This window comes from Bufo gargarizans, chromosome 11 (assembly GCF_014858855.1).
Source record: "Bufo gargarizans isolate SCDJY-AF-19 chromosome 11, ASM1485885v1, whole genome shotgun sequence".
Taxonomy (NCBI): Eukaryota; Metazoa; Chordata; class Amphibia; order Anura; family Bufonidae; genus Bufo; species Bufo gargarizans.
This window is the reverse complement of record NC_058090.1, coordinates 1,631,370-1,645,168: the sequence shown is the minus strand read 5'-3', so window position 1 is coordinate 1,645,168 and position 13,799 is coordinate 1,631,370. Positions and strand designations below refer to the sequence as shown.

General features: G+C 44.1%; 1 protein-coding gene across 2 annotated transcripts in view; it reads left to right on the top strand.

Annotated features, from left to right (window-relative positions):
* Nucleotides 1–13,799, top strand: part of DENND2A (DENN domain containing 2A) — a 106,990-nt gene that overhangs the window by 75,233 nt on the left and 17,958 nt on the right. The window contains exons 1-6 of one of the 2 annotated variants that reach the window (XM_044271871.1): nt 6,478–6,545; nt 9,016–9,131; nt 9,752–9,949; nt 10,600–10,693; nt 10,882–10,932; nt 11,964–12,151. In XM_044271871.1, coding sequence (XP_044127806.1) covers nt 6,518–6,545; nt 9,016–9,131; nt 9,752–9,949; nt 10,600–10,693; nt 10,882–10,932; nt 11,964–12,151 — 675 coding nt within the window. In that variant the 5' untranslated portion in view covers nt 6,478–6,517. Of the gene's footprint in view, nt 1–6,477; nt 6,546–9,015; nt 9,132–9,751; nt 9,950–10,599; nt 10,694–10,881; nt 10,933–11,963; nt 12,152–13,799 lie in introns of those variants that run through there. The other variant, XM_044271870.1, reaches the window with a different exon arrangement.

The following is a 13,799-nucleotide window of genomic DNA, read 5'->3' as shown; positions in this document are numbered from 1 at the left end:
GCAATTTTTCAAATTTTCACAAAAATTTTCAAAACTGACTTTTTCAAGGACCAGTTCAGTTCTGAAGTCACCTTGAGGTCCTTACATAATAGAAACCACCCATAAATGACCCCATTTTAGAAAGTACACCCCTAAAATTACCCTTTTAGATGTTTCACAAGAATTAAAGAAAAATAGAGGTAAAATTTACAATTTCCAGTTTTTGTGCAGATTTGTAATTTTAATCCAATGTTTCCTATAATACAGCAAGGGTTAACAACAAAACGAACCTCAATATCTACTACCCTGATTCTGCAGTTTACAAAAACACTCCATTTATGTTCGTAAACTGCTGTATAAGCACACGGCAGGGCGCAGAAGGAAAGGAGCAACATATGGTTTTTGGAGAGCAGATTGTGCTGGACTGGCTTTTGGGTGTCGTGTCATATTTAAAGACACACTAAGGGCTCATTCACACGAACGTATTGTGCTGTCCGCATCCAGTCTGCACAGACTAACCAATCGGAGTGATTGTCAGCAAGGGACCACTCTAATTGGTCCCTTGCCGGCATTACTGGGGTCTGCACTGTCCCTGACAGCAGCAGTGCTGGGGCAGAAGCTTGAATCCAGGCGTTTTGCTGTGCTTGGATTAAAGAGGTGCCATAACGTTTATATACGTGCTATCTGCATGGGGTATGTGCAGATAGCATGTATGGAAGTCGTGAAGGGGTTAAGGACCATCGGCCCCACAAGTGGACATCACCCACCATAGTTATGTCCCTGATTCCAGAGGAAGCCCACAGACACCAGGAGAACCGACAGTCATTAGCATCTACTGTACTTTCTTCACTTATCATTCTCCCATTATAGGTGCATACAAGGTGCCAGTGACATAGTAGTGTTCATACATTAGGTCAGCCATGTAGCAGAGCCCATAGAGTAGTGCCAGTAACATAGTAGTGTTCATACATTAGGTCAGCCATGTAGCAGAGCCCATAGAGTAGTGCCAGTGACATAGTAGTGTCCATACATTAGGTCAGCCATGTAGCAGAGCCCATAGAGTAGTGCCAGCGACATAGTAGTGTCCATACATTAGGTCAGCCATGTAGCAGAGCCCATAGAGTAGTGCCAGCGACATAGTAGTGTCCATACATTAGGTCAGCCATGTAGCAGAGCCCATAGAGTAGTGCCAGTGACATAGTACTGTCTATACATTAGTGCAGCCATATAGCAGAGCCCATAGCGTAGTGCCAGTGACATAGTACTCTCTATACATTAGTAAAGCCACATAGCAGGGCCCATAGAGTAGTGCCAGTGACAAAGTACTGTCTATACATTAGTGCAACCATATAGCAGAGCCCATAGAGTAGTGTCAGTGACATAGTACAGTCTATACATAAGTACAGCCACATAGCAGAGCCCATAGAGTAGTGTCAGTGAGATAGTAGTGTCTATTAGTGCAGCCACATAGCAGAGCCCATAGAGTAGTGCCAGTGACATAGTAGTGTCTATTAGTGAAGCCACATAGCAGAGCCCATAGAGTAGTGTCAGTGACATAGTACAGTCTATACATTAGTACAGCCACATAGCAGAGCCCATGGAGTAGTGTCCGTGATATTAGTAGTGTCTATAGATTAGTACAGCCACATAGCAGAGCCCATAGAGTAGTGTCAGTGACATTAGTAGTGTCTATAGATTAGCACAGCCACATAGCAGTGCCCATATAGTAGTGTCAGTGACATAGTAGTGTCTATACATTAGTACACCCACATAGCAGAGCTCATAGAGTAGTTTCAATGACATAGTACTATCTATACAATAGTGCAGCCATATAGCAGAGCCCATAGAGTAGTGTCAGTGACATGGCACAGTCTATACATTAGTACAGCCACATAGCAGAGCTCATAGAGTAGTTTCAATGACATAGTACTGTCTATACATTAGTGCAGCCACATAGCAGTGACAATATAGTAGTGTCAGTGACATAGTAGGGTCTATACATTAGTATACCCACATAGCAGAGCTCATAGAGTAGTTTCAATGACATAGTACTGTCTATACAATAGTGCAGCCATATAGCAGAGCCCATAGCGTAGTGCCAGTGACATAGTACTCTCTATACATTAGTAAAGCCACATAGCAGGGCCCATAGAGTAGTGCCAGTGACAAAGTACTGTCTATACATTAGTGCAGCCATATAGCAGAGCCCATAGAGTAGTGTCAGTGACATGGCACAGTCTATACATTAGTACAGCCACATAGCAGAACCCATAGAGTAGTGTCAGTGACATAGTAGTGTCTATTAGTGCAGCCACATAGCAGAGCCCATAGAGTAGTGTCAGTGACATAGTAGTGTCTATTAGTGCAGCCACATAGCAGAGCCCATAGAGTAGTGCCAGTGACATAGTAGTGTCTATTAGTGCAGCCACATAGCAGAGCCCATAGAGTAGTGCCAGTGACATAGTAGTGTCTATTAGTGCAGCCACATAGCAGAGCCCATAGAGTAGTGCCAGTGACATAGTAGTGTCTGTTAGTGCAGCCACATAGCAGAGCCCATAAAGTAGTGCCAGTGACATAGTAGTGTCTATTAGTGCAGCCACATAGCAGAGCCCATAAAGTAGTGTCAGTGACATAGTAGTGTCTATTAGTGCAGCCACATAGCAGAGCCCATAAAGTAGTGCCAGTGACATAGTAGTGTCTATTAGTGCAGCCACATAGCAGAGCCCATAAAGTAGTGTCAGTGACATAGTAGTGTTTTAGTGCAGCCACATAGCAGAGCCCATAAAGTAGTGTCAGTGACATAGTAGTGTCTATTAGTGCAGCCACATAGCAGAGCTCATAGAGTAGTGCCAGTGACATAGTAGTGTCTATAGATTAGTACAGCCACATAGCAGAGCTCATAGAGTAGTGTCAGTGACATATATGACATATAGTGTTTATAGATTAGTGCAGCCACATAGCAGATCCCATAGAGTAGGTCCTATAGAGTAGATACTACTATGTTGCTTACAGTATTCTACAATCCTTACTATGTGACTATACTATGAAAAAGACTTTATATTGTAATAGGACAGGACCTACTCATCAACATAGTAGTGCCCATGGTAGTGCCAGCTGCTGCAGTGTTTCTGGGCCCTTCTGCTGTTGGTAGCTGGCCCTGACATGCTTTTACTGTAGAAATACCTGTTTCCTGGTGCTTTGCTGAGAACAGCTGCAGTCTGGCACTGGGCAGATCAGTCCCTGGTCCTCGGCCTCCCGGAGCTGTTTGTACAATTACAGGAATTTCTTTGTTTTGACCTTGCCGAAGCACACAAATTCTTTTACCTGTTCACTTGTACCTTTCAAGTCAGTGCCCTGCGGGGACCTGTTTCCAACATGTGACATCTCCCTTTCCAGACGATAAAATCCATTATATTTATGGGAACTATTACACAGTTCATTTTCCTACTTTGCTCAGATGTAAACTCGATCTATATCAACTAGTTTGTGTAAAAGCCTGCCTATAGATGTGAATACAATGCCAGCATTGCAGTAAAGACTGACACTTAGGCAGTGCAATGGGAGGTACAGTATGTATGATACACAATGGGGGAGATTTATCAAACTGGTGTAAAGTAGAACTGGCTTAGACGCCCATAGCAACCAGTCATTTTCCACCTTTTATTTTTCAGAGTCCCTTTGGAAAATGAAAGGTGGAATCTGATTGGTTGCTATGGGCAACTAAGCCAGTTCTACTTTACACCAGTTTGATAAATCTCCCCCATTGTGTATGATAAAATTAGTTCATGTATATTTACTGGAGCAGAATGTTCCCCCTCACAGCAAGAACAAATGTGACACTGGGACTTGTGGTTCGCCATCAGCATACACAGGCCAGGGGGTTACCGTAGCTAAGAGTCAGCTGATTGCGGACATGCATCCTGTTGTCTTCTATTAAGGGCTGACTCAAATGTTCCTCTATCGCAGCTACAACTCGAGGTGGCCTCGTGTACATAGGGGGAAGTGGCGAACAAGCTGCAGTTTCTACTATGCTTCGTGCCTCAATCCATCACTGATTTCTAGATCTCTGCTTGCTGGGGTTACATGGAAACATTGGGGGTCATTTATGTAGCGTACTACGCCTGTTTCAGGTGTCAAAAAAGTGGCAAACCCCTTTTTGCGCCTCGTCATAAATTTGGCGTAAGCTACGACAGAGCAGAGGGGAAATAGACGGCAAAAATGCCGGTCTTTGTAAATGATCCCCATTCAGTTATCAGGTCCTGGTCGCACAAATGCTTAGCTAGTGTATCAGCTGTGGGGTAGCGTTAAGCAGGACTACTTTCATCCTCTGAATATAAACAGGAATATTGACAGCAAGCAGAGATGTTAAAATATGGAGGAATTGATGCAAAAAGTACGGTATACTATAATGTTGAAGAGCTTTTCATCATAAGGCCTCATGGACACGACTGTAGCCTGTTTTGCGGTTCGCACGGATACCGGCTGTATGCATTTTTTTTCGGAACGGAACATTCTTGCCTCTATAGAACAGTCCTATCCTTGTCCGCCAAACATTTTATCTTTTTGCGGGGCCGCGGAATGGACATATGGATGCAGACACCAAATTCTTTTGCGGCCCCATTGAAGTGAATGGGTCCACATCCAACCCGCAAAAAATTTGGATCGGATGCGGAAAAAAAAAACTTTGCACATGACCGTAGACTGTTTTGCAAATCCGCAAAACAGAGATACCAGCTGTGTGCGTTACGCATTTTGCAGAACATTCTGGTCTCTATAGACCTTTCTTATCCTTGTCCGTAAAACAGACAAGAATAGGACAGGCTCTATATTTTTGCGGATGCCACGGAACAGACATACGGATGCGGACAGTACATGATGCGCTGTCCGCATCTTTTGCCGCCCCCGCTGAAGTGAATTGGTCCGCCTCAGACCCGCACAAAATGCAGATCAAATGCGGTGCAGCGCATCTTATAAAGGGAATACTAGTGAGCGCTTCCATAATGGATGCGCTCACTAGTCGGCAGAAGGAGGGGGAGAGAAGCGCTGTGAGCGCTGTCCAGTACTTACCCCTCCTCCTGCTTGCTCTTCTCCGGGTGCGCGCTGCTGTGTCCTGGCTGCCTGCAGCGTCAGGACGTACGGAGTGCACTCTGAGCTGACGTTGCAGGAGGTCAGGTGAGAAGAGAAGACAGCCGGGACAGGGAGAGTGGCGGCAGGAGAGGTAAGTATTACAGTTTGATCTGAGGTCTATGGGGGTATAGAGAGGTCTATGGGGGGTCTAGAGGTCTGACTAGGGGTACCAACTTATTAATTTATCATTTACATTTATAATATACTAGTGCCAAATGCCAATTTCCACCACCTCAGTGACTACCAACTAATTGCTTTATTAGGCTACTTTCACTTTTACTCGCGTTTTGGCTTTCCGTTTGTGAGATCCGTTCAGGGCTCTCACATGCGGTCCAAAACGGATCTGTTTTGCCCTAATGCATTCTGAATGGAAAAGGATCCGCTCAGAATGCATCAGTCTGGCACCGTTCAGTCTCCATTCCGCTCTGGAGGCGGACACCAAAACACTACCTGCAGCGTATTGCTGTCCGCTTGACAAAACTGTGGGTTCGCATCTGCGTTCTGGATTCCATTAGGGCTTTCCGTTATTAAATGGTTATAACGGAAAATAACTGAATCCATAACGGATCCGTTATGCTGCCCATAGACTTTTACTATGATGGAATGCAAAACGGAAGCCTTTAAAAGGCATTCCGTTTTGATCCGTCTTAATAGAAGTCTATAGGAAAGCATAACGGATCCGTCTGGTTTTCGTCATGCAGAACAGAGAAAAAAGTCCCGTCGACAGGACTTTGTTTTACGTCTTGCATAACGGGACCCAGACGGATCCGTTATGCTTCCCTATAGACGTCTATTAAGACGGATCAAAACGGAATGCCTCTCGTTTTGAATTCCATTCTATGGATTCCGTTATTTTCCGTTATAACCATTTTATAACGGAATCCAGAGCGCAGATGTGAACCCACCCTTAGTTGGTAGTCACTAGTCAGTGAGGTGGGGGGAGGGGGTGGTGGATATTGGCAGTGGCACTATATTATAAATGATAATAAAACAAGCAGGGCATGGTAGTCAGTGAGGGGGGAGGGGTGGTGGTGCTGCTGGCTATGGCACTATATATTATAATTATTATCGGTATAAATTATCGGCCTGAAAGTTCACAGGTTATCGGTGTCGGCTCTAAAAAATCTATATGGGTCGATCCCCATTTCTAATCGGCCATATTCCTGATGCCAGTGTCCTGCCTGAGAGCGCTTCTCTCTGGGTCAGCGAGTTCATTCAGCCCCCATTGTTCTCCTTATCATGGGACGGTCTAATAGCTGGGAAGCCACAGGTTACCTCACCTAACAGGATGCAGACCAGGGCCCTCCCCTTCTTCCATTACCAATACTATTAACCCTTGGCCCTCCCCACTAATTTCCCTACCTGGTGAGCTTTCACTTCCTGATCAGGTGACATTCGGGCGAGCCTGTGCATGAGGTACACTATGGCGAGAAAGAAAGGTGAGCTGCCAAACTTTTGGGGTCGTTGAAGGACTTTAGAGGGCCTTTATCAGCTGCCTCCTGACCCTGGGTATCTCTCCTGCTGCCTTGCTTCCTGCCTGTAACGTTCACTCACTGCCTACTACGCAACATAACAAACCGAAAGTTCAGCCTAAAGTTGAGAAAGGAAACAAAAGTTTTTGTTTGCTCCAAAAGAGGGTGACCTGGCGGGAGAGAGGTGTCCTAGTTGGGTTGGGGGTATGTACGTGGCAGGCTAGCTGACAAGTGACTCATCAATGCTTTTTGTTATTTATTTATTGCTCCTGTCCTCCACATATTGTCCATAGGAACCATTTGTAGCCTGCACTATATGCTGCCACGTTGTAGAAAAAGAGTGGCAGCAGAGCTTACAATCTATTTGTTCTCCACGGCCACCAGAGCTCTTGGCATCGGTCCCGTAAGGTGTCAGTTATTTGCCACTGCTTCAGTCCAAGCTCCAAAGGTGTTACCAAATGTGTGACCGCTTCTCGAGGTAGTTGTCCACCTTGAATGATTCTTAAAGGGGCTGTCCACTTTAGTCAGTACTTAAAGGGGTTGTATATAATAAGTCCACAATAGAAATAAGTCTCATGGCACTCGATCACAGTATCATCTGATACTTTCTCAACGCCTCCTGGGATTTAGCGCCACCACACAGTCGAACCGTGCGAAACAGCCTTTGGCCTCGTGTTTTGTGGATTTCCTCCCTATTATCCGCCTGTGCTGTATGTTTATCAAATAAATTGGATAACTTACTTCCAGTACATTCACACGACCATGCCGTGTTTTGCGGTCTGCAAATTGAGGATCCACAAAACACGGACACTGGCCATGTGCATTCTGCACAGGACCGGTGCCATAAAGAAAATGCCTATTCTTGTCTATGATTGCGGACAAGAATCGGACATGCTCTTTATTTTTTGCGGGGCTGCAGAACGGAACTACGGATGCAGACGGCACACGGTGTGCTGTCCGCATCTTTTGCGAACCCGTTGAAATGAATGGGTCCACACCTGTTCTGTAAAATTGCGGAACAGATGTGGACCCTAGAATTATGGCTTTTTACTATTGAGCACCACCAGCGTCAAAAGGAATTAGCCTGAAAAGCCTACTTTCCTCTGTGGAGGGCTTAGTTCCACCTGTGACTTTATTTTTGTATTCAGTACGATATTTAACAAATACGTCAGCAGGATCAACCCTATTAATCAAGCATGCTGCCTGTCATGGCTGATTCTGTTGATTACAATGATACTTGATTGGTGACAGCATTCCTGAGAAAATAGTGCACCGAGGGGCAGGGCCTAGCCCCTTAGTGCACCTCTGCTTCCTGGTGCTGGACACACCCCTTGGTGCACTTAAGCTCTTATTTGCATAAAGAATAAGGCCCCATTCACACGTCCGCAATTTCAGGTCCGCATTCTACGGAACTGAATTGCGGACCCATTCATTTCTATGGGGCCGCACTTCCGGGTCCGCATTTCCATTCCCGAAAAAAAATTGAACATGTCCTATTCTTGTGGATCCGCAAAACACATTACAGATGTGTGAATGGAGCCTAAAGGACTTTTTTTTTTTTTTTTCTCAGGAACACCACAACCGGCTGCTGCCCGCTGATAGGGCAGCATAAAACTGGTGACAGTGTCCCGTTAAAGGAGATGTTAATTTTGTGTAGTTCTTAAATGGAGTCTGTCGCCAACCTGACTGAGTTTAAACCGATCACATAGTTCAGTGGGACACAGACATGACACAGATTTTGCCTGTGTTTTTAGTTTTTTAGATCCTTCAAATCGCCCAAAAAGTAGTTTATGCTAATGAGCCGTCGCAGGTGCCCAGGGGCGGAGAGTTTGCTGAAAGTGCCCAAGTTCCCCCGCCTCACTCCTCAGTAATCTCTTGCCAGCCCTGTGGCTCTGTGACATCATCCCTATAGCCTGTTCACGCATAACTGCCGGGCCTGGGCATGCGCAGTGTTCTGCCCACTGGGGGCAGAGGCACAGAGATATGCAATGTGCATGTGCCGATTTCACTGTGCGACATGAATGTCTCGCTACACGTCACAGTATAGTTGTACCCTTTTTGTCGTGCGACACATGTTGCCGTGTAGCCCTAGCCTAAGTGCTGCCCAAAGTATACAATCACTTTAGGAATGTACACTACGGCCATCTGGTGAACAACCCCTTGAAGAACTGTCAAAGTTGACAACCACTTTACAAATCAGGTGGTCAATAAGTGTAACCAGGTGGCCGTTTTTTCAAGGGGGTGTGCACTGTGACCATCTCTTAAAGGAGTTGTCCACATTGATCTGTTCTTTGACATTTAGGGTCCCCACTGGTCACAGGGGGTCAGAAAGCCATAATCACTCCTGAATAAATATATTTCCTCATTGGTTAGCAATTAGTAATATTGGCATAAAATAAATGTCACTTTGTTTTGTTTGTATGTTTTTATTCTATAGATCCTCCATCAAAGGAAAACCCCTATGAAGACATCGAGACTGACAGTCGGTGTTTAAGCAAGAAGTGTGTTCCTGCTTTCCCGGCCACTTTAGCCTCTGTTCCAGCCCAAAATAAGGTAGGGAATTAATTGGAATAAAAGACCTTACTTTTTCCAGAAACAGCGCCACACTTGTCCTTAGGTTGTATCTGGCATTGCAGCTTAGATCTATTCAAGTGAATGAGGCTGAGCTGCAGTACCACATACAACCCAAAGACAAGAGTGGCGCTGTTTCGGGGGTGGGAAATCAGACCTTGATTTCTCATCTCATAAACCCCCTCATGACATGGTTGTATCGTGAATAACTAAAGGGATATGTCAATCTCCTAGGAATTTTTACTGTTTTCTTTGGGGGAAGTGCCCACACATATAGATGGGAATGCAGTGGAGAGTTTTCTGGATTTCCTTTCAGTTCTAACCTAAAGTGGCTGATAACAGGTTACAATCGCTTACAGCCATCTGCACAATGAATGGTGTCAAAATAGACATTGGACGAGATTTATCAAGACTGGTGCAAAGGAAAACTGGCCTAGTTGCCCATAGCAACCAATCAGATTCCACCTTTCATTTTTCAGAGCTCCTGAATCAAATGAAAGGTGGAATCTGATTGGTTATTATGGGTTTTCCTTTGATAAATCTCCTCCATTGGGTTTAGTGCCCCTTTTAAAACTGCGAAATTCTCATGTCTGCCCCTCTAGGTGCACCAGAAGTCACCATTCTTCAGACAAAATTCCGACCGTCGTAGTTTCAAACTGTTGGACATCAGGAAGCTGGGGAGAGATGGCGTGGCCTCCCCCAGTAAACTCAGCCCTCCATCCTCTCCGAGCAGTCCGGACGATAATTTTTTCAGCACAGGAGACCAGCAGAATGGGCGGCGGAGGAGAAAAATCCCAAGGGTGAGCTGCTGCAAACGGGATTAAACTAGGATGAAAGGTGCCTGCACATATGGTAGAGATTTAAGAGACTTTGGAAATAAAAGGGTTAACTGGGAAAAAAAAACTGTATGAGCTTTAATTTATTAGATGCCCCTAAAGAGTTAAACTAGTGGTTGCTGGAAGTGGGAGGAGCTATATATCCTGTGTCAGGAGTCCAGGATTTCTGAATACATGATGGGGGAGATTAATCAAGACTGTTGCAATGGAAAACTGGTTTAGTTGCCCATAGCAACCAATCAGATGCCACCTTTCATTTTTTTCAGATCCTTTTGAAATTGAAAGGATCAATCTGATTGGTTGCTATGGGCAACTCGGCCAGTTTTCCTCTTCACCAGTCTTGATAAATCTCCCCAGATGTTTTATTCTCCGTTCAGGCTGAAAGATAAATGTGAGGATTCTGCTGGATTCCTGGTATTATTGCAGTGCGTTGTGGGAGCGATAGCGGAGGCTGTAGGTCACATGTGTGACGGAGGGGCGGAGCTAAATTGCGAAGAAGGAACCAGACTATTTTGACATTAACGTTGAATGTGAATGAAGAAGATAATGACCTATAGGCCTAAATCGGTATGAAATATATAAATTGTACATCCCATTTTTTTATTTTTTTGCAGCTGGTGATGAGGATTAATTCCATTTATGAGGCCCGACGGGGCAAGAAGAGAGTCAAGAGGCTGTCACCGTCCGCCGACAGCAACTCAGGAAGAGGTAATACAATAGTGATATACCAGGACACCACATTAGAAAAACATGGCTGCTTTCTTTTGTAAACGGCACTACTCCTGGCCATCACTTGAATGAAACTGAGTTGCAATACCACACACAACCTGTAGTCTAGAGGGGCGCTGTTCTATTACTCTTAATGGAGTAAACATTTGCTTTGTCTTTTCTTTCAGTAACCGATGACAACAGTGAATCGGAGAGCGACACTGAGGAGAAGCTGAAAGGTACAATTGTGTTTCCACTCTTCATATAAAACCTAGGAAAACTCCCTTTAATTCTGTTAGTCCAACACACAGACCAGATGCATAAAACTGTGCAGACCCAATCATGAAACCAAGTGATAGCACTGTGAAATTATTTTAATCTGACCTCACATAATCCAGGAATTCTAATAATCCCACCTTGTTTCCAACACTATAGGGTGTAAAGTAGAACTGTCTTTGTTGCCCATAGCAACCAATCAGATTCTACCTTTCATTTTCGAAAGGAGCTCTGAAAAATGAAAGGTGAAATCTGATTGGTTGCTATGGGCAACTAAACCAGTTTTCCTTTACACTAGTTTTAATAAATTAGATCTCCAGCATAACATAAACCGGACAGATCCGTTATGCAGGCCTTAGACTTCTATTATGACTGAATGGCATGCCTCTAAAGCCATCCCGTCATGGAATTGCGTTATGGTCCGTGGTAACGGAATTCAGTAAATACCACAACACGAACTTCAAAAAAAAAAAATCGCTCATCCCTAGTGATGATCCTTATTTTTCACAAATTTGGGTTACTCCATAAATTAACAGTGGCTGCAGATTTTGATACATTTAGAATTTAGTTTACTTCATGGTGGTTCTGTTTCCTTACACGTGGCCTTTATATACTTTATGATGGTCATCCTATAATCTAGTATATTTCATAATCCGCCTTGTATCAGGTTAGAGTAATTTGTAATTGAATAAGAAAGTCAGCTGCAGACGAGTATGGGGTTTTCTTATCGTTATATACAGTATGTATATCATTGTTACTGTATGGTATAATATTATACAGATAAGAGTTTTACAGCACAGAATTTTTTTTATTTTTATTTTTTGAGCGGAGTCCCATAAACGTCTTCTCTTCTTTCCTTCTTTGGAGCAAAATGAGGAAGTGACTGAACCAATCCTTTCGATTTTAAAATTATGTTTATTTTATTATATAATTTGGGGGCCAAATTATCCTATTTGTAGCCTGACGTTATTGAGATTTTGGGTCGCTTTCTCAGCCCACAGTGAGAGACTGGTGCATGTGAAATCCCGCATGAGCCTCACTCCGCGCTATCACACTCTGGAGCGTGACCTCATTGAGTACCAAGAACGGCAACTGTTTGAGTATTTTGTGGTGGTATCCCTCCAGAAGAAGCCAACAGGGACGATCTATGTACCTGAGATCACCCAGCAGTTCCCTCTTAAGGTACAGTCTACATAGCGGGTTTGTTCAGAAACGACTATTAGAGCGTAAGCTTATGTGATTCTCGTACTATGTCTCACATTAGGTCCTGTATTATAGCCCATTTCATGTGACTTTTAGCACCTAGCTTTAGATCCAAGTTTTACAGATCTCCAATCCCCTGCTTCGACACGGCCATAGAGTTAAATGATAAAATTCCCACTGCCTACAACCGCCACTAGGGGGATCTTGCTGCATACAGATTTAGGGTCCATTCACACGTCCTGGTTTTTTTCATCCTGAAAAACGGTCCGTTTTTTGCGGATCCGTTGTTCCTGAAAATGTTTCCGTATGTCATCCGTTTTTTGCGGATCCGCAAAAAACGGAAACATGTATACATTTCAATAATCAAATAAAGTTGTTTGGATTTCTTTGAATTTTTTTTTCCAGGAACGGAATCCGCAAAAAACGGATGACATACGGAATGACATCCGAATGTCATCCGTTTTTTGCGGATCCATTGACTTTGTATTGTACCAGGATCCGATTTTTCAGGACAAGAATAGGACATGTTTTATATTTAAACGGACATGCGGAACGGAACAACGGAAACGGACAGCACACATTGTGCTGTCCGATTTTTTCCAGGACCCATTGAAAATGAATGGGTCCAGATCTGGTCCTGATCTGTTCCTGAAAAAACGGAACAGATCAGGAAAGAAAAAACGGACGTGTGAATGGACCCTTACCCAGCTTCCATTAAACTCAATAGTAAATCTGTTGTGTAAGCTCCCCCTAGTGGCTGCTAGAGGCAGCAGAATTTTATAATTTAACCGTATGGCTAGGCAGGGGATTTGGAGCTTTGTATCAGAGAAATTAACCAGCATTGTTGTGTGTGTGTTTTTGTTTTTTTGTTTTTTTTATTAAAGCATTATTCGGTTGTGAACCTATTACCGCAGCTTTATTTCTGCTGATATGAGACAGTGTCTGCAAAAGTGAGGAAGATCAGTATTCATGTGAGATAAAGATCATCTAAACTGAATAAATAGCTGAACAAGTATTTGCTTTTTAGGGGGAAGTGATAACGGCTATTGCTGCGATTACACCTTAAAGTGGTATTCCAGTGCAAAAATAGTGTTCCTCCAGTCTGCACATGATGGTGCTGAGGTCCTCTGTGCTCCACTTCTGCTCTTGTATCGACAGTGATTATCGCTGGGTGCAGTGATGACCAGCCTCAGCCAGTGATTGGCTCAGTGACAGTCCCTGCCATGTTGAGACAGGAGGAGGAAGTGGAGCGCAGTACTGCATATGAGTGGGCAATTATCAGATATGAACGGATCATTCCCGATAATTGCTGTCAATTGGCCATTGTTAAAGATGTATTAGGGGTTGTCGCCCAGTCTTCCTTTGCAGTGCTCTAGACTCAAAGGGAGTTTGTCGCCACAGGATATGACACAGATGGTACCTGTATTTCGTTTTTCAGATCCTTACAAATCGCCCAAAAAGTATTTTTTTATGATATGCTAATGAGCCTCTGCAAGTGCCCAGGGGCGGAGAGTTTGCAGAAAGTGCCCAGGTTCACCTGCCTCACTTGGGCCTAACTCCACCCCTCAGTAAATTCAGACCAGCCCTGTGGCTCTGTGACATTTCCCTATAGCCCGTTCGTGCATCA